The 20,761-nt window shown below is 38.4% G+C and overlaps 2 protein-coding genes across 7 annotated transcripts in view; both read right to left on the bottom strand.

Annotated features, from left to right (window-relative positions):
- Window positions 1–4,641, bottom strand: part of LOC107718733 (glutamate receptor ionotropic, kainate 1-like) — a 69,444-nt gene extending 64,803 nt beyond the window's left edge. For 5 of the 6 annotated variants that reach the window (XM_016525943.1, XM_016525941.1, XM_016525945.1 and 2 more), the window contains exon 1: window positions 3,954–4,641. In XM_016525943.1, the coding sequence (XP_016381429.1) occupies window positions 3,954–4,038 (85 nt within the window). In that variant the 5' untranslated portion in view covers window positions 4,039–4,641. Of the gene's footprint in view, window positions 1–1,742; window positions 1,904–3,953 lie in introns of those variants that run through there. The other variant, XM_016525940.1, reaches the window with a different exon arrangement.
- Window positions 4,642–8,866: 4,225 nt separating this feature from the next.
- The window catches only part of LOC107718732 (T-lymphoma invasion and metastasis-inducing protein 1-like), a 51,146-nt gene continuing 39,251 nt past the window's right edge, over window positions 8,867–20,761 (bottom strand). The window contains exons 16-27 of the mRNA XM_016525939.1: window positions 14,857–15,084; window positions 14,626–14,694; window positions 14,345–14,470; window positions 14,079–14,187; window positions 13,455–13,634; window positions 12,450–12,568; window positions 12,181–12,289; window positions 11,725–11,783; window positions 11,277–11,373; window positions 10,812–10,899; window positions 9,819–9,991; window positions 8,867–9,523 (exon numbers count right to left, since the gene is read on the bottom strand). Coding sequence (XP_016381425.1) covers window positions 9,006–9,523; window positions 9,819–9,991; window positions 10,812–10,899; window positions 11,277–11,373; window positions 11,725–11,783; window positions 12,181–12,289; window positions 12,450–12,568; window positions 13,455–13,634; window positions 14,079–14,187; window positions 14,345–14,470; window positions 14,626–14,694; window positions 14,857–15,084 — 1,875 coding nt within the window. The 3' untranslated portion in view covers window positions 8,867–9,005. The remainder of the gene's footprint in view (window positions 9,524–9,818; window positions 9,992–10,811; window positions 10,900–11,276; window positions 11,374–11,724; window positions 11,784–12,180; window positions 12,290–12,449; window positions 12,569–13,454; window positions 13,635–14,078; window positions 14,188–14,344; window positions 14,471–14,625; window positions 14,695–14,856; window positions 15,085–20,761) is intronic.

The raw sequence follows: 20,761 nt of genomic DNA on the forward strand, positions 1-20,761 counted from the left end.
ACTTGACTAGACTCATGAAGATCAACTGTTACTTGACTAGACTCATGAAGATCAACTGTTACTTGACTAGACTCATGAAGATCAACTGTTACTTGACTAGACTCATGAAGATCAACTGTTACTTGACTAGACTCGTGACGATCAACTGTGACTTGACTTGGCTTATGACAATAAACTGTGACTTGACTTGGTTCATGACGATCAATTGTGACTTGACTTGACTCAGGATTGACATCTGTGACATAACGGGGTGCTGTTGTGTCTGCCATTTTGCGATCAGGCGCCTCTGTCGCCGGCATTTTGGGAGCGTGCTCTAGTGCGGCCGCCATTACATGAGTGAGTGCGGGGTCGCGTTCCTCCGCGATACCCACAGTGAACGCTGAACCAACCGTCAACAAAGCATAGTCCATACACTGACTTAATTTAAGTCAGTGACCCCTTTAAATGACTGGAATCTTCAATACTTCGCTGCAAATATTGTAGCTCATGATGAAATATAAGTACATTTGGATAAACGCATCTGATAAATGAATAAATGTAATGTACACATGAGTCTAGAACCTTTCTAATGCACAAATGCCCACAACAACAAATGCAAGCATGCACACACACATACAGACACATACACAAACCTGCACACAAGTGACTGCTGAATACTCAGGTAATCTCGGACACAGTCTTTGTCTTTCTCTCTCTGTATTCTTCTTTTCAACATTTCTGTCACTGTCTATGATGTACTCCACACACTCCTCATAAAGACATCACAATGATTTCTGCAAACACACAGGCCAAATGCATCATCAAAGAAAAAACCTTCCTTCTCATTCAAATTCATGAAATCTTGTTCAAACACATCCCTTCTGACAAACACAAGAAAACACAAAGGGATAAGGAGTCAGCATGCATACCAATGCTCTCGCAGAGAAAGAGCCAGAGACATTAGCTATTCTCCATTCTCTCCGCCACTGTGATCGAACCCTTTGATTTTCTCATGGGGCTCATTCTAAACACTCAAATTTCAGTTACTGTTATTTCAAGCTCAATCTATAAGAGGCTCAATAAATGTGAGTATGTTCTGATGTAAATGTTTACAACCTACATTAATCATTAATTATTTGACAAATACTTCGTAGAGTGATCAAAAAGATGTGAATTTTTTCTAAACCAGGTTCCTAATTCACCATGTCCGTACAGACTTTTAGGGAAATTCTGCCGACGGTCAAAGAGCAGTGCAATTTCACAGTGCTGAACGTACATCTGAGGCCAAATGGATCCAAATCTAAAAGGATTAATTTCCCCTCATAGCCTGAGAAATACTTCCACCAGCACTGCACATTCCCTCAGTCAGAGGGAATGTGATACAGACACTGTGATACTTCCAGAGCCCAGAGATTATTTTAAACCACTCACAGGAATGAGCTGATGCAGCTCTAGTCTATATCACAACAAAATATTCTCTAAGATTTTAAAAACAGTCATTTGTGCAGAATTGGACAAAAATGATAGAGAAGATTTATAGAGATTTTAAACAAGAATGTTGGACCAAATCCAGACACTAACAAAACTGCTGCCATACTGTCACAAAATCTGGTCTAGTAGCCAGTGGGATGATAAATGACATCAGCAGACATCCTATATAGGACACATTTATGATTTAATTTTCGGGGTAGACGAGTAAACAAATTGAGTTTTTTTCCTTCATGCTGATAGGAACTCGTAGATGGCTGTATCAAACCACTTACTTGCTGGCAGGCTTTTTGGACTCACTGGCGTGGATGTGGCATTATGTAAATGTGCCATTGTAGAAATGTGATTATTTAATTAAAGCCATGATAAAGCCATAATTTATTCAGTGATTGAAAGTATCTGATAATATTGGGGTCAGCTAGATAAAGCAAATAGTATTCTGTTGATCATGTGATCTCGAAATGGAGGGTACCACGTGACAGACCCACTCCATGTAAATTAAATGAGCTTTTATTGTCACTGATATGAAAATTTGTTTTATAAAGTTATATTTTTTAAAATGTAATTTTAATTTCTTGATGTGTAAAACGTTTAATGATGGAAAATTAATTCAGTTACCAAAAGTGTCTCATAAAATATGGGTTACATAAATAAAGCACGCTGTATTCAGCTGGTCATGTGATCTCAATATGGCAGCTATCTTGGGACAGACCCACTCCAGGTAAATTAAAACAGCTTTAATTATGTCATGTAATTATGTTTTTTAGTTTAATTCACTTGAAGTTTATTTTTTTAAGAAATACTATTTATTTACTATTTATAGCTTCTTGTTACAAAACGTTAACACGGCTGTCATAACATGTTTTTAACAGTGTAAAACCAAAAATGCATTAGGACCGTTGCGTTAGGTTGTTATTGTTTACATCCTTAAAAATGGTCTGTACAATTAATTTAGTCACTGAAAATTAAACTAAACCTTGCAAATCTCGTTTCCTTCTGTATCATTCAACATCTATTTTTAGTTCATTCTTTGCCCATAATCTGTAAAAAAGAAGCACTAGCTGTATCCTGTCGAGCAATGTTGACGTGAACATTTGTGAAAAGCTGAGGAATGTCAGTGTACCTATTACGGCTCACTGTTATGCAAACTAAGCCCATGCACCATCACTGCATGTCTCCAGCAACCTGCACTTTTTTAGATGCCAATCATAACATTCAGATGACAGATGGCAGTTGGGTGCACCTATATTTTCAAGAGCACATTGGGACAGTCTCCTGTATCTCCAGCCTGATATACAATGTCCTACCAAATCCATGTGTATGTGCAAGGGTGTGAGTTTATCTAATAAAACGATTTGTTGCTCCAACACACATCCATCTTAAAGACAGATCACTGTGTGTTCAGGACGACAGAACATCTGTAAACCAGCAATATCTGATAAACTTTGACAAATGTCTCCGATAAAAAGGGTCCACATATAGTGTGGTCAAAACAAGTCTCCTCAGGGACAGAACTGATGACATACCTGTGGAATCAATAGGGCATAGGAGGTTACATATGGGGCTAAAGTAGCATACTCTTTCATTCTGCTCTATACACAACTTCCAGGAAAAATGGCCCACATTAAGAGTAGATCTATACAGTAAACTTAAATGTAGATAATTTCATCATTTAGTTTATTTATGGATGGATGATGCATGTCCATATAAACTATTTATACTATTAGTATTTCCAACTCCATTTCACAATCCATCCCACAGAAGCAATACGCCAAGCTTTCTGTTTCAACTGAAGTCCCATCATTTGGAGAGGAACATCAAATCAGTCTTGGGAAGGAAAGAGGATTAATGTAGGTTGTTAAAACTGCATTGGGGATTTACCGTGATGGCAAAGTCAGACAGCAGCAATCATCAGACTCTACTGTCCTCTATGTGACTACAGGATGCTTTATCTCAATAACACACAGAGGAGAGCCAGTGATCAAATCTCTCAAATCTCATTTTGGTGATAATGCTGATGGTTTAATGTTAAATGAGAAATGTATTTATTGTTTGTTTACTTTCACGATGACCTGCCAACTATACTTCTTATGTAAAGAAAGATCAAACCATCACAAACAGAACAAGTGACTTATATTCTTTGTTAATGATTTCATCCCATTTTGAGAACGTTTTAGCCCTTAGTTTGACTTCTGTAACAAAATAGATTATTATTGTAGCTATATCAATGACAATGCTGATAATTTAAGGGAATATGCAGACTATATTCTACATGGATCTGCAGATACGACAAATAAACTGAATGCATTTAGAGGTCATAAAACCATCAGATACATGGTCTATTTGAAACAAGCAATAACACTTCCTCAAGTCGATTAAAGAACGGTGACGAAACAACACAGACCCTCGATGCTGAACACTGAAAGTTTATGAATTAACAATAACTGCAGGTGACAACGAACGAGTCATGACAGAAAATCACTTACCAATTCGTATGACCTGCTGCTTACTAAGGTAAAACTTTGACATCAAGTAAAAAAGGAAAAATAACAGTCTTTTGCGCTTCTCCATGGCTCTGTAATCAAAAGAGGTAAAAATTAAAAAACTTCATGTCATAAAACTGGATTTAAGGAACCATAGCGCGCGCTCATCAACTTCCATTCCCCTCCCATCGCGCGCAATGGAAACAGCTCCTCGAAAAAGCCAGTTATTGCCTCAAAAACAACACGTTGTCATCCTTTCCCCGAAAATCCACGATGTAACGGACTCTTCAAGATATTTCAGGTAAGATTTTGTGCTGATATCCTTTGTTCATCGCTGCAAATACTTGTAGCACACAGCACGCGCACCGCGAGGATCGTCAAGAGCGCGTGCCACTGACCGACTCATGATCCAGACGCAGGATTAAAGCAGGATTTCTTCAGGACGTTATCTTCATTTTTAAATTCACACAGATGGAAGATAAGTTTGCAGGGTCTTAAATGGTTTTAGTGTTCTGTTTCTGTTTCTATTTCATTTTTTTCTTTTCAAACTAGTCACATATTCAGTAAAATGTCATAATCCGTTTTAGGCAAACTGAGATGAATGCTGTCATAGGAAATTAGATAATTGCTCGTTGTTAGTTCATGTTCAAAATATATGTGTGCACGGGAGAGTCCACAGAAAGAGTGACGATGTCTTGTTCGCACGAAATGTTCTTTTGAACCGATTCTTCATTGACTCGGTCGAAATGATTTGCAAAGCGTTGCAAATGATAACTTTGTTTAGCAGTAATATTGTGAAAGATGGAATACATAATTATTAATGTTATTAAAATACAGTGAAAAGCAGAAATTTTCCAAAAACCAAACAAAATAATTCTTGAAACACTTTTACTGTAAGTTATGACTCGGCTGAATTTGGCCCTGTTCATGGGAACGAACCGATTCGATTCGGATGTACGAACGCCACAGTGAATTAAAAAGCTTGCTTTTTGCCAAATGGTGGCACACAACACCACCTGTTGGACAATTCTTGTAACAGAAAAGAATGAAGCAGGAGACAAAAAATAATTTATTTGACTAAATTAAATACTTAATATCATCACAGTCATCAGTTGTAGCACATATTGAATTATTCTGTCAGTTTTTATTTTACTCATTTATAAGTTAATTAAAAAAGACAATCCATACTGTTACCAATGCAACCATTTTTACAATTCACTGATGCATGCATTTGCATAAGAGTCTGGGCTGGCTGAGCTAAACAGTGTATCCAAACTGATGTTACTGAGGCTGGAGGTCTCAGCGATGCTTGTTTCTTCTCCTGCCCTGTCGAGGGGCCCAGAACGGCACTGCAACATCCCGGCTGTGCATAGCAAACACGAGGCCAGCCAGCCTACAAACAGAGCCTCCCCCATGTGGAACCGAATGGAGCTCAGACCACGATCGGCATGGAAGATGCTGAGTGCCGTCCAGGACACAGGGATGGGAGTAGTGAGTGAAGCGAGCAGGTGCAAGCAGGCTGCTCCTATCAGGCAGCGCCTGGCACCGTTGGGACGGGTGCACTGAATGCTCATGAGTGAACTGATCACTGCAGCCACAGCCAGAACCAAAGAGAGAGTTACAAAGTAACGAGCTGACCACAGGGCTGGATCTAAATAGGCTTTGCATGTTAATGAACTGGTATCATGGGTAAAAGAACATTTAGTCCAAAGCCCTTCGTATTCTGCCCATGTTTCAGAGAGTACACTGAGTTTCCACCTCGGTAACCCTGTGATCACGGCTACACAGAGAAAGCCAAAAAAAAGCACAAATCAAAGCTACTATATCAACACATAGGATTCTTCCTCTCCTCAGTCTGATGAATGTTTCATCTGTTTGATTCAGCAACTCATCCATGATTTCTTCTTCTCAAAGCTCTTTTCCAACCCTCTGTTGATGGTGTCTGCAAGGGCGAAGCTAACATTGATGATCAACTGTGGCTGGTCGGAGAGAAGTAAAGTAGAATTTCAGTTTCAATCCTGGAGCATTTCAAATAATGCATGGTCACATCTTCACCTGAGTGCATTTATTGACACATTTATGATTTATTATTCATCAAAATTGACTTGTCAGCAGGCAGAAGTGTGTGGAAAGAATAGAAATGTTTTAAGAGGCGAAAAAAAATCACAATCCATAAAGCAGATCGACCACAACAAATCATTTCGCAACCCATAACCAAGCAGTTCAATGATCAGGGAATCTAACTACCCAGTCAAAACAACATAATTCCAGCACATTCAATAGATTAGCTTATTAAATGTCATTTAAAACTCATTGTACTTACTTGATGGTGGATAACATTTCTTCAAGACAATGCATGGAATCAGAGCAGGACTGATAAGGGCCCTGGGAGTGTTAGAAAAGTTTTTAATAAGCATAAATTTCCAAAATTGATGTTATTGTGTGGGACAACTGTCCCTTAGTTTGTTGTTTTGGTAACATTCTTCTTCCCTCAGGCTCTCATGGTCTGATAGCTATACCTGAAATAGAAATGTGATGTGCTATTCAGCAAATGGCACATCCTATTTATTTTTCATTCAATGACAAACTGGTTATGAGTGTTGTATTTACAGTAAACACTGTAAATAGGGTTTCATTTTCTAAATCAAAATAGGTTTCTCAACAGCAGAGCAGAAAATCATGCTTTGGTGCACTTGATCTTTAAACTGCTGCCCAATGGATCTATATGAACTTGAAAATGTGTTCAAAATCTATAGTACGTCTATAATGTTCAGAACTGTTTTATAACTCTAAAGACAAAACTGATATGGCTCCCACTTTATAGAAGGTGTCTTCAACTACTATGCATTACATCAAAAAAGAAAAGAAATGTTAGACACAGTGTACTTATGTTGCGAGTGGGCTACAGTTTCATGGTTTTTGGATTTTATGGTATGGTTAGGTTTTAAGGGGTCAGTACTTCAATAATAGATGAAATTACAGAAATTAATTACACATATAATTAGGTGCAGGTAGGGTTTTTAAATGTATTATGTAAAAAAACGTACACAATAAATGCATTGTACACCATTACTAATTTAAATATTAGTATATGTAGATAAATGTAAGAATTAGCCTAATATTATGTGGATCACTGAAATTTATACATTTTAGAAACTAGCCTAAGATGTGGAAAAACTGAATATTATGCCAGAAAAAGAACAGCTGATGATTCAAGCTGTTCTTGATATAACAATGTATCAAGAACAGCAACTACTTTGCTTGAACACACTGTTACCTCATAGAAGAACAAAAACAAACCGCATGAGAGGAGAATAGAGGAAATGCTGACACGGATTCAGTGCCCATTAAATAGGACTCATTTGTATCACTTCTGCAGGTAGAAAGTGCCGAAAAGATATTGTAGACCTTCTGTTTTGTGCTCATTAAAGCCATTACTGATGTATTTTATGAGGGAAAAAGCGTCAGTTTGTCGTCAGGTAGTTTGTGCAGCTTCACTGCCACCTTCTGGTTATACTCGATAGGACAGACATTTTCATTAATTTTCCAGTGTGGTAACAAAATCTGAGTGAGATTATGATTCCCCTGCTTCTCCCTATGAAGATTAAGATTAGGTGTAGGGTGGGCTTTAGTGATAGGGACCAATCAGGTAGCAGCATCCGCACTGACTAAACCAATCAGAAGCAGGGGAGTCAAATTTTCACAATAAACTGTCAATACAAACACCTTCCATTACATGAATCCAGAAGCATTTTCAGTTTGTTTTGTATGCTTCAGAGTCATCATCTGCTTAATTAATTTTTAATAAGACAAGCCACTGCTTAAAAAAAATCACACCAAACTTTATTTAAAACACGGCAAATGGCTGCCGTGTTGACAAAGAACAGACCACATACAAAAGTTATTTGGATAAAACTGCAAATATAAATTAGGAAAATTTAATTTTAGGTTAATTATTTCCACAGTATGAACATACACAGTCCCAAAAAGGCAGAGGGTAAAAGCAAGGCGTTTTTACACTTTTGTCTTAAATACAGCCAGTTTCACTTAATGGGATTCATGGCTAAAGGTGCAGTGATTGTTTTTGGTGGAAGGGCATCTCTTATTTTAAAATACACATGCCGGGTGTAACGTGTGCGTTTTTATCTTTATCATTGTACAAAATACCATAAAAGACCCAAGCTCTTCAAAAATCTCATTCTCACCGAGACAAATTCAGTATGAACAGGACAAATCTGCTACATTTATCATTTTGTAGGGGTGCTTTGAATTAAATTCCTTATTTATGCACCTAAATGTCTCGCTGTTGAATTCACAAGCACACCAAAGCCCACTGAGCGAGGATTATGGGTAGTTTGATTTCCTAACCAATAAACAAAATTACATTATTGCAGTTCTTTCTACCATATTCAAGTAGAACATAATTTTTCTGTGTGCGCGCACGTGTTCAGTGATTGTTAATACTGGGTTGCTGGTGACCTATGAACAAAAGGGAACGAAGACAGCAAGCAAGGAACTGTTGGGTTTGTAACAGGAATGGCATTAAATAGCTAGCCTGACTGTCATGACATTTGGGGAACGCTGCTGCGCTCAACAAAAATCACCTGCATGTAGCCATTACAAAGAACTAGTGAGGTTATACGAAGCATCAAGTCACAAATCCCTGAATAAAAAGAGAGTATATGAAGCACAACTGAACAGATCGACCACGATCTTGTGTTTGAAACAAAACGACAACAAAAATACAACAAGATCAACTGAAAGAATATGTAGCTGCCTGTCTGTCAGTATGAAGCCTCTATAAATACACTGGCTGTACAGTTGGCTTCTTTAAATGTTCCTTGTGATGTCTGGACTTAAATGGCAGGAAGTCTGCATTGATATTAGGGTGGAGTAGCTTGAAACATCAAGAAGTCTTTTTTTTAATGGTGCAAGTTCTTCAGTTCTGGCTTTCAGTAGGATTGTCAGTGCATCGTGTCTGTGAAGGCTTGGACTCCGTAGCTTTCTGCCTTATTCTCCCACAAGTCTATAAAACAAAACGTCACAGCTCTTCGCTCAGAAGATGTCGCTGTTGCAGCTGTTTTTAAAATCGTCCCTGCGAACCCAGATAACCTCACAGTCCCTCTCAGAAGCGACACCCTCCACCGCGCACTGCTTTCTCAGGAGGGTCAGCTTCAGGGGGGTGTGGGATTTTGGAGGTTTGTCCTCCGAAAGTCCATTGAGACCCTTGTCTTCGTCTCCTTCCACTGAAAGGGCCTCTAAAGACTCCTCCAGACTCGGATCAGAGGAAGGGCCCCGGACAGATTGGCAGTACTCATCGTCGTCGCTGAGGATGTCGGTCTCCTTCACGTCGTCCTGGTTTTCGTAGTGCTGCAGGTCAAACTGATCCTCCACCCAGTGATCTGTGTCTCGGATGGGCTGCTGGGGCTTCTGAAGCGAAGACAGCGGGGGCTCTGTCGGGGTGATGGGTGACAGGTCCTGGGACGAGCCGTCGTCGAAAATCACACTTGTGTCTATGGTGAAACGATTACGGATCAGCTTCCGGCGGCCGAGGGTTCGAGATGGGGCTGAAACTGAAAGAGAAGAATGAATGCGAACTATCCTGTTTTTTCCCCATTTAGTTTTCTCCTTTAGGAAAGAAAGCAGCAATAGTCTGGTGGACACTAGGATTTAAATTTGTTACATAATAATCAGCTCACCCTAAAGCCTGTAAAAAAAACTACTGCATTAATCATGTTAACTAGAGAAAGATGGAAAGCAACAGTGGGAAAGTTAGCAGAGATATAGGGAGAGGAGCAGAGAGAAGGTTGCAGTGTTACAGAAAAAAAGTAATCAATGTTCAATTTGTGTCAGATGTCCCCAACATACCCGCTCTGTTCATTGTGGGTCGTGAACCCTTTAGCGCACAAAGCCGCTTCCCTCCGAAGGGAATATACTGCTGATTTGGAGGTAAACTCTCAGTTTTCATTAACTGACGACGTTGTTTGTCCCTCAGGATAGAATGAACCGTCTTCAGGAAGTCTTTTTTACTCTCTGGAGAGCTAAAAAAAAATAAAAAATTCAAATCTTTTACTGAGGAGCAGAATAGAAATATACTGTTTTACTGCCACACTTAAATATATGAATGCTACTGAATTATATAAGCTACAGAAGTTTGTAAGGACAAACTTAGAAGTTATCTGAAGGTAAAAAAAAAAAAAAAGTTTAACGCAGTGAAAAAAAAGCCAGCAATAGCATGATTAAACATGTCGCTAACATTGCTTTAGTATGTGGCTAACATATTTTAGCATGATGATAACATCTTTTAAACATGTTGCAGTATTGTTAGCATGTTTTAGCTAATTATTAACATCTTTTAGCACATTGCTAACACATTTTTACAATGTTAACATGTTTCTAGCACGTTTCTTAAAAACTCTAGGACAAGTTACTGTTAGAAATTTGATCTCAGAAGCAGCAGAAGAACAATAAGCTTAAATGGTAGATTAGCATGTTGGTTTTGTCAAGCCAATATTATCAATAAGGATAAGACACCCTTTTCAAACAAAACATTTTACGCAAAGAAGTTTGAGATTTATGAAAGAAAATTCATTTACATAAACATTACAAGTTGCCAAATACTTCAGTTTTCTTGTTATGTTACTTAAACGGAATTAAATGTGTTGGCTTACATATTTCTCAATCTAGACAAAGATAGAACATTAGGCCTCTAACAATCTCTCTGGCTCCAGTCCTTCAACTTAAAGTTAAGTACCTTGTGGGTTATTTTTTCTTTGATTTAGTTTGAATTGCTTAATTATCGTCGTTGATATATTGGTTAGTTTTCATGCTTGACGTGTGGCGTTCTGAACCTCATCTCACCTGCAGCAGATGTGGAAGGTCCTCTCGGGTCTCCCTTCAGATTCTGATCTCATGTGAACGATCTCACACATTGCAGACCCCTCTGAATCTGAAATGAAAGGAACGCCAGGTTAGCGGTATACTGTTAAAAGGACTGTGGGAAACAAAATCGCTGAGATCAGGACAGGGTTAATGAACCTCATGGAAGACACAGACCCTGGGACAATGAACCAGAGTGCAGACCCCAAGTTCCTGTTTGATGACCTTTTCACCCCAAACCATCAATAGGGAATATTAACAATCTGGTCTGAGCCCATAATAAGTTCCACTGAGCCAAAAGCAAACTTTACTATGCTCATCAAGTGTCATGGGATGTAAAATACATTACTTGCATTGTCAAAGTGAATCTAAAGCATCAAGCTAATATACCACACTAGTCTCAATAGGTCTGTGGGAAAAGAATGAGACCAGTAGATCAATACTTACTAGGGAGGTTGCGAACTTGGAGAGTGTCTGTAGAGATCATGTGTCTAAAACGAAAAGGGTCTCTCTCATCAAGAATCGATGCTCTGTGAGATCCACCCTAAGACAAAATAACAGCAAAATTAGGATTAAGAACTCACTTAAAATACATCTTTAACGGCATCAACCACCTGACACACTGAAAACAGGAAGTTTTATAATATCAACAGGTAGTTTTATAATATCACAAACAGATGAAAGGTCACAGAGTTTTGTTGGCCATGTAAAATAAGCCAAAGAGACTACAGAAATCAATCAAGTACAAGAGAAGGGCATCCTCGTTTCACACTCGACCATGTGCCCTTCGATAAAAACCAAAAACTACACCTCTTAAAAGCGCTAGTCTACGAGCACTTAAAACCTGTGTCAGATCTCTATTAATGAATAATGAAGAAAGGGAAAGAGCACTTACGATTTTTTTCTTGTGCTTGGAGCAGTCTTTATACACAAAAACAACTGCCGTTCTGAAAACTAAAGGTAAAAAAATTAATTAAAACATTAAGACACACAAAACCATACAACACTAAACATTCACAATAGAGATGCTTGGGGCTCTTTTCAGAATAGTCAGAGTAAAAATGTGACCCGGTGAAATACTGCTAACTTCAATGGCCAACAAAACTGACCCATTTTTAAAGCATCTGAAGGCCTTCTTCTAAAATATCTTAGCTGAGGGGGAGAAAAAAGGCGTGTATAAATGCAACTTTAATGCCTTAAGAGCTACAGGACAAGGTGGTTCCTCTAATGCCATTGTGCCCAAAGATACAGCCGGCCTTTACCGATGCAGGGAACCATTACTGTAGGGAACAGACTAATGAATAAGAGAACGGGATTCTATTTTGGGAAGAAACGCTTTGCAAACACTCACTGAACGCAGCCAGCTCTAGGTCTCTCTTCCCCTTCATGAGAGAAGAGGGTGGATTGATCCAAACCACAGTGTCATGCAACAAGAGGTCGCCCATTGACAGATCGGCAACCTGGGATAAGAGTAAACATACCATTTTTTGAAAATGTTAGATGACATCAGTGGGCACATCATGACATTTGGTGGTGGCTTTACAATATTTGATGCAATAATTATCAGCAAATGCAAATTTCAGAGTTACAAAGACCTAACAAATACTAGTGGAACTGTACCTCTTTCTTGTCAAAGCTCTGCTCGCTGATGAGTTGGTCAAACACGGCTCCATACTCCTCGTGAATCTTCTGCATTTCATTTATGTGACTGGCCACTTTGTTCATGGCTTTCATCGCAACTACAAAAAGATAAGACACTTAATAAACTGCAACTAAAGAATTAAGAGAGTTACAAGCTATTTTACTGGTGGTAAATTTTTTTTTTGGAGCATTTCACCTTTAGAATTACATCCCCATTACAATTTTGTTACTGTAGTTTGTAAGAATGTGTGCAAATGACCGCTATAAAAAATAAAATAAAAAATTACTATTGTAATATTTTTCTGTAAAATTTTGGCATTAAAGAAAAAAAAAATATATAATTATTATAATTTTAGAATGCATCTGTACAGTTACGATACTAATATTTATGGTTGTCTTAATTACTGCATTTTCGAACATTTAACCATCAAGCCATTTAATTTGGAGGAAAACCACAAGGACCTTTAAAGCTTCTGACAATGCTTCTCATTACAAGTTTAGCAAGATGTTTGATGGTGTTCCCAAATGCATGTTATAAGTCACCCAAACTCAATGAACCGAGCCACTCTGAGACATTGATAACACTGGGTCATGAACTGCTCGGGTGTAAATCAACACACAGAGTGAAGCACGTCAGAGACATGCAGCACACACATTTAATTAAACTGCAATTTGATAAAGTCCACTAAGCCATATTGTGATTTCAAATTTTTTTTTTTCATTAATCGTGCAGCTCAACTGATTGACTAATCATTTAACAGGTTTACACTGACTACGCACTGATAAACAGTCTGAGTGAACTGCAAGGGCAAGCAAATTTCAAAAGAGTAAGCAAAATCCTGTTTTCAAATGACGTGGTCTTTTTAAAATTCTTCAAAACCTGCTTATCTAGCTCAGAAGAGGAGCTGCATCATATTACACTACAAATAGATCCACCCATGGCATAACATTATGCTCAATTAGTATCTAAATCCCCATATTTACCATCCAGGTGGTAATGCTCCTCACTGTCCGGGTCGGTGAGAGAGTGAAGCTCCCTCAGGAGTAGTGGATATTTTAAGACTCTCTGAATGGGTTTGATCAGGTAGGACTCTAGCGTGGAGGAGTGCTGTTGCCTGGGGTTCCTCTCAGCCAGAAACGCCTTGAACTCCGGGTCTGTTTTAGCTGCACCAAAATTGTGAAGGAGAAATGATGGGATCGCACAGGAATTTCAAATCGATTGCATCCACAAACTAGACATTAACTTGGACAGGGGTCTTAACTCGATACACTCAAACCATGTTAAAGACCTCCACATTTGAGTAAATCAACTTGTTAGCTTTTTCAACTGCCAGAATGTTAGACTCACATTTTAGGAAAAGTTTATACTCCAACACATTTAACCATAAAAATATCAGTCAGTCGAGTTAAAACTTGATCCACCCTTCTCACAGGAAACATCTTCATTTAAATACATTAGCGAAAGAGCTTGGGTGCCTTGGGAAATGGCAATTTTTTTGCAGTAGACCCATAAAAAGGGTCATCATTCTTCAGTAAAAATGCTTTGGGGTAATTAATAGCATTTGCTAATGCTATTAAATCAGTCCAGTGATAGTGCAATGGTGTTACCTTTAGTAAGGACCTTTGGGACCTTTGTGTGGCTGGCACAAAATGCACTGTAGATCTTAAAACGGTCCGCATAGTACAGGAAGGATCCACCAAGAGAAAACAGAACTTTCTGGAAGTTAGAAGACAATGAATTAGAAAACACTGAACAATTCATTATTAAATATGCAATTAGGAGATAATAGTGGCCTTGCTATGGTGCCAATCATATTTAGCATCTCAGATGATCCATAATCATATAATAAAAAATGTGACTAATATAACTGTACCTTGAATTGATCCACTCTCTCCAGTTTGTCTAAATCAGGAACTAATCTGGTTCCATCGTCCAGAGTTTTCAGAAACTCCACTTGGAACTCGACCATCTCCGCCAAGTTTCCAAAAAGCACATCTAGCTATGAGTGTAAAGAGAATAAAAGATTCGTAAATCTTATTTAATCAATAATATTTTCATAAGTTAATTATATGATTAACTTTATATTTCAAAATATATAATTCATACATTTTCAAAATAAATAAATATAATGAATATAAAAAAAAACTGTGTCACCTCATCCTGTGAGAGGAAGCGCTCCTTCTGCAGGGGATTCAGGTAGCGCTCTATCAAAATGTTCAGGTCCTGTAGACAGAGAAAGTCAAAGACTCGTTCATGTTTGACTTCAGCACAGCTTTTATATTAGAAGTTGTAAATCAGGAGTGATTTTCATGCAGCAGGATTATCATGATCAAATCTAACATGTTAAAATGGAAACAATTCTTTGAAAGCACAGCAAATACTGACCTTAACATAGGTCCTCTCAGTGTCCACCAGCTCACTGATGACCTTACGGAGTTTATCCGCATCAGAGAGCTGGCGGGGGGTGAAGGGAACAGGCAGGGGTGAGATGGGGCTGGGCACACAGGATGAAGAGGAGGAAGATGTGGAGGAAACCGAGGAACAGGAAATGGGTCCCTCTGTGGAATTCATATCATGAAGGTTGCGGCAGAAAGCAGTCATCTGCTCTGTACTCTGTGGAGAGAAACAAAAATGTCAATTTCAACACCAGGAGCAATTGAAGGCTGAAAAACACCATGACTTTTAAAATCTGAACATATAAAAAAAAAATACAAAAACACGCATGCCTCTAAAATGTTCACCAGCAACAGGCACACACCCACACAGGTATTCGGAGCATTTTGTCAGCAGCCATATCACCCTGCAGCCCAAGACCGGTTGCCCACTGAAGCTAAGCAGTGTTGAGCCTGTTCAGTACCTGGATGGGAGACCTCCTGAGAAAACTAGGTTGCTGCTGGAAGAAGTGCTAGTGAGGCCATAAGGGGGGGTGCTCACCCTGTGGTCTGTGTGGGTCCTAATGCCCCAGTGTAATGACGGGGACACTATACTGACAAAAAGCACCGGCTTTCGGATGAAAAATCCCAGGATGTCCTTCGAAAAAGAGTAGAAGTGTAACCCCAGCAGCCTGGCCAAATTCGCCCATTGGCCTCTAACCATCCCCATATCTGCTGATTGGTTTCATCACTCTGTCTCCTCTCCACCAATAAGCTGGTGTGTGGTGGCCGTTCTGGCACAATATGGCTGCCGTCGCATCATCTAGGTGGATGCTGCACACTGGTGGTGGTTGAGGAGATTCCCCCCTTCTATGTAAAGCAATTTGAGTGCCCAGAAAAGCGCTATATAAAAGGAATTATTATTATTATTATTATTATTATTTAAGATTCAGAAAGATGCATTTCCAGTTCCAAACACATACATTCATGTTCTGTCTGAACTCCAAAGACAAGGCACATCATGCCTTATGAATTGTTGGCTGAAGTGTAATTACAAGCGTCTATGTGATAAATAACTTGATGGTCTATGTCAGATCTCTGTTAGGACTGGTGTAATTTAGTACCGAACGGTTCGTCTCTTTGGGAAATCTGGCACTGGGTGGATTTTCCATCTAGGAACTTGTCAACAAGTTTTCAAAAGAGTACACCCTGCCCTTAGCCAAGATTACTTCAACTTCCCACCATTCAAACACCCTCGTTTTTCATAAACACACATAAATACACACAAATTTCATCTAAAAATCTCCTCCCCTTGCACTGCTTACTAGGGCTGGGTAAAAAAAATATTGATATCTCGATTTTAATCGATTCACATTTTTACGAAATGATATTGATTCTTAAATCCCAAAAATTGATTAGTCTAGCCTGTGTTCAGTTAATGGACGGAATGTTGAAGGGCACCTCCCACCCAATATAATCGCAATAAGCATTGTGCTTTGGTACTTTTAATACAAAACAAGGTCTCCGATTTCAAATTGTCCATTGTAATGCAGTATTCAAACAATAAATGCCGTTTTGGCGCCATTTAATGTGGAGTGACAGATCGCTGTAGCACCTCAGTTCAATAGATGCGGCAGCACGTAGCGCACGTGAACTGATCATCTCCTCCACATTAATACCAGTTTCAGCACAAAATAAACATGACTAAACATCCGAAGGCAAGTTAAAAGAAAGAGTACAACTTTACAATCCGTATTCTGTCTCATGCAATCGCTCAGTGTTTCAGCCGCGCAAAGACTTCAATTTTATGGCTTGTAAACAATGTCACGTAACGTCACATTTACCTCAGAAATAAACCTATTCTGTGACCATAAACTCATTAGTCAGCTAGAAAAATAAACTGCAGAGAGGGGAATTTTGCTAAATATATGCACCATATAATATATTCATTATAACTTTTACTGTTCTTCGATGTTTAATTTATATTTTTTTGACAGCCACCATTTAAATGTTTATATAAAAACGAATTGAAGTAGAAATATAATTGTAACTTTTATTATAAAATTTCATTAAGTGTAATTTGAGCAATTCAAGCCTAAAAAAGTCAGTTTTAACCTTCAATATTATAGTAACAGTACCAACGGACTCTCATGTACATTTTACACCATTAGTCAAGAGAATTTTTTTCCTTGAGAAAATTTGGCATGTGTACCTGATATATATATATATATATCCAAAATAATCGATACTGAATCGAATCGCAAGCTTATGAATGAGAATCGAATTGAATCGTGAAATTTGTGTCAAAACCCAGCCCTACTGCTTACTGAAATGTAATGCATTTTCTTGATATCACAGACAAACATTACACAATACACATTCATATGCAACATCTAGCTTCCAAATACCTGAAAGAAAGCAATTATCCACCTAAACGATGCAAACCTGTCCAAAACGACAGATTCCAATCCGAAGATCTTAAACCCCAGTGTCACATCTCATATGTCACAGCACTACAGCAAGAGCTCAGGCTCAGGATAGTGATCAGGAAGAAGTGGAACAGATTCACACAGACAGGAGGAACAGAGGACAGATGGGGCTTCCAGCAGTATGAATTCCTCCCTGATAAACACAGTGACGGACTGACAAAAAGCCCGCACACCCTAGCATGCCTTAACCAGTCAGTACAGCCTGAAGAGAGGTGGAGCGATGTAGGGAGATAAAAGTAATGAGCTCTATCGTTTTTCTGGGTTAAATACAATTTAAGCTTTATCGACAACATCTGTGGAATGTTTTGGACAAAAATGTGGACTTTTCCTTGTTTTGTAAAACACACCACACACACGTACAGTATTGCACTTACAGTGGAAATCTATGGGGCAAGTGTTCCAGCAGGTTTGAACCAAGCAGCTTTCTGTTGGTCTATGAGGCGAATTTGTGACCAACTTGAACCCGTTGCAAAATCTGCATGCACTTTTTTGGCACTAACGATTGCGTGGATTCGCAATGAAATGACTGGATTTCACCCACAACAATTCGCTGAACAACTGTAAAGGTAGCCACACAATAGAAGTCTCTGGGGCAAGCATTCCAGCAGGTTTACAAGTAGAAACGTGAATCTCATAATGTAAATAATGTGAAATTGCATACTGCTGTAAAATGTTCTAACACAGTGTCTACACTGGACACGATCATTGTCACTTGCGTCACAACAGCTAAAGTCTGTCTACACTGGAAAATGCCCATTACAAATCATTTGTCCTTCGTGTCAGTATGCCATAAATAGAACGAGGCACCAGTTTACTTTCGGAGATTTATCATTCGCATTGCACCACAAACACTGAGGACAGAATCACTGTTTATAATAAGTTTTATTGCCTTTAGTCGCGTCGCTCATGTCTCTTGTAGACAAGGTGTAAAATCACTCTTCTGAGGAGGGACTACTTTTCTAGGTGGATATGTCCTATTGATGTAAAGTCACATTAAAAAAATTTTGGTAAGATTTTATGGGTACAAACAGGTCCATAGTGTAGCAATGAATGAAGCACAACTCGCATAAAAGTCGCTTTGAAACCAAGCAGCTTAATGTTGGTCAACATGGCAAATTTGTGTGAACCTTGAACCCATTGAGAAAAATGCACAGGGAACTTCTCTGGCTTACACGAAATTATTATTTGAAATGACTGAATTTCACCTGCAAACATTTGCTGAACAACATTAAATGTAACCGCACATTAATGCACTTACAACAGAATTCTCTCGGGCAAGCGTTCCAGCAGGTTTAATAGCAATAATGTGGATCTTATATTTCTCCTAAGAGACTCTTTTTTTTTTCCCCAGTAACAATGCATGCTACATTGGGGGGGGGGGCGTGTCCACTTTTCTAGGTGGATGAATTTCTGTTTATACACTACTGGCATAACTCCAATTGGTTGAATCTGTTCTGTGTAAACATTACTTTATGGATGGTTACATCACGTTTTTTTTTTTAAACAAAAACCAAGCGAAATTAACTGGAAATAACTTTGATTAGTCGTATCGTGATTTGAAAAACTAGATACAATTTTAGTTTGCACAGTAAAGGTTGGTAAAGGACTTTATCACACCAGTCCCATCCTAACACATGCAATGTATGTGCTACAGTTACTACTATTAAAACTCTGTGATAGTTTGTGTTACTGCTAATTGTTTTTTTTGTTTTTTTTACAAACAGAGGGACAAAACATCATTTAAAGGGGTTACTGCCGTCATTATAGAACTTAAGTTGTATTTAACCCAGAACATCAGTTTAAACACTTGAAAACCATTCTGCACAATACTAAACATTTACACGTAACACACTAATCCACTAAATCTGACAGACTAGTGTTATAAAACCGAGCCCATGAACGGTTATGTAATGCTGATTAAGTATCACACACAAAAAGAAAACGCACTCAAGCTCACCAGTTGCAGCATGTCATAGATGGACTCTGAGGAGCGTTTGGAGCTCCTGTGTCTCCACAGCACAGACATTCTGCCCCTCAAAGGCCACAGATGTCACACCAATGTGACCCGTATTAAAACCACAGGAAGCGCCTCCACCTCCAGCTTATCTTTATGCACAAAACTTGTCACTACCCGACCGTGAGAGCGAGAACCGAGCTACTCTGACCAGAAACAGATACAAACCGAACTACTCTGACCAGAAACAGATACGCCGAGTGTGTCTTCTTCACTACGAACTCTACATTCCACTATAGCTTCCCTGTCCACACAGCCTCCTCCCTCCTTTCCTAGAATTTCTCCCTACATTTCTGCTTGTCTGAGCTGGTTTCAAGCCAGATGGATGGAATGGGGTTCTGACAGCTGTGGTGTAGTAAACACACAGAGAGAGGGAGAGAACGAGAGCGAGAGAGAATAATAATAATAATAATCATCATCATCTTGTCGGCAACAGGATGAGGAGAACAGAAGGGGAGGGGGACACTGGGACAGCCACAAGCATCACATTATACCACAGCTGGGAAAAGCACAGCTCTCAGGTGAAAACGTCAACATGCCGAGAACAAGGCGACAGGTGTGGCACAATGTTTGTCTTTATGATGAAAGTGTGGAAAATAATGACCTTAGACATACAGGTGCATCTCAATAAATTAGAATGTCGTGGAAAAGTTCATTTATTTCAGTAATTCAACTCAAATTGTGAAACTCGTGTATTAAATAAATTCAATGCACACACTTGTCAGAGCTGTAGTGCAGCAGTTAGTGCACAGGTTTTTGTTATGTTAAGCTTAGGTGCTCCTACAGGTGATACAGGTTCGAGCCTGGCTTCCAGCATGTCCTAAATTACTCCAGTTTTTCCTTAGTAATTTCCCATCATAGCTGCTCAAAAATAAAATTATAATGAGCTCACCAATGTCATATTTCATGTTATTATGATATATAGAAACTCATTTAAAATATACATACATACATATATATATATATATATATATATACACACACATACACACACACACACACACACACACACCATATATAAAAATATTCCTTTACAATAATAATCACATATAATATATATAATTTAAATTATATTTATATATTTAAAAAAAAAATCAATAAAAAAATATTGTACACAAGTTTGATTCATGTGTCAGTTTTAGTGATTTTAGTACTTCCACATTTCTTTTTTTTTCCATTTTAGTTTGTTTAATTTGCTTTTACATAATTTAGTTAATATTTAATTTCAACTTTTTAAAATAATTTTTTAATAGTTTCTCAACACCGCTCACTCAAGCGCTAATATCTCCCTATGAAATTGCTTATATTTAGGAAAATGGCTCAAGTTTCAAAACAATGAACTGCAAAACCAAATGATAGATAAAGTCTTTATAAAATCAAGAGAATGTAATTCTGTATAAATGTCTCCACAAAAA

Source organism: Sinocyclocheilus rhinocerous, unplaced genomic scaffold, assembly GCF_001515625.1.
Source record: "Sinocyclocheilus rhinocerous isolate Xijiao unplaced genomic scaffold, SAMN03320098_v1.1 scaffold1655, whole genome shotgun sequence".
NCBI classification, from domain to species: domain Eukaryota; kingdom Metazoa; phylum Chordata; class Actinopteri; order Cypriniformes; family Cyprinidae; genus Sinocyclocheilus; species Sinocyclocheilus rhinocerous.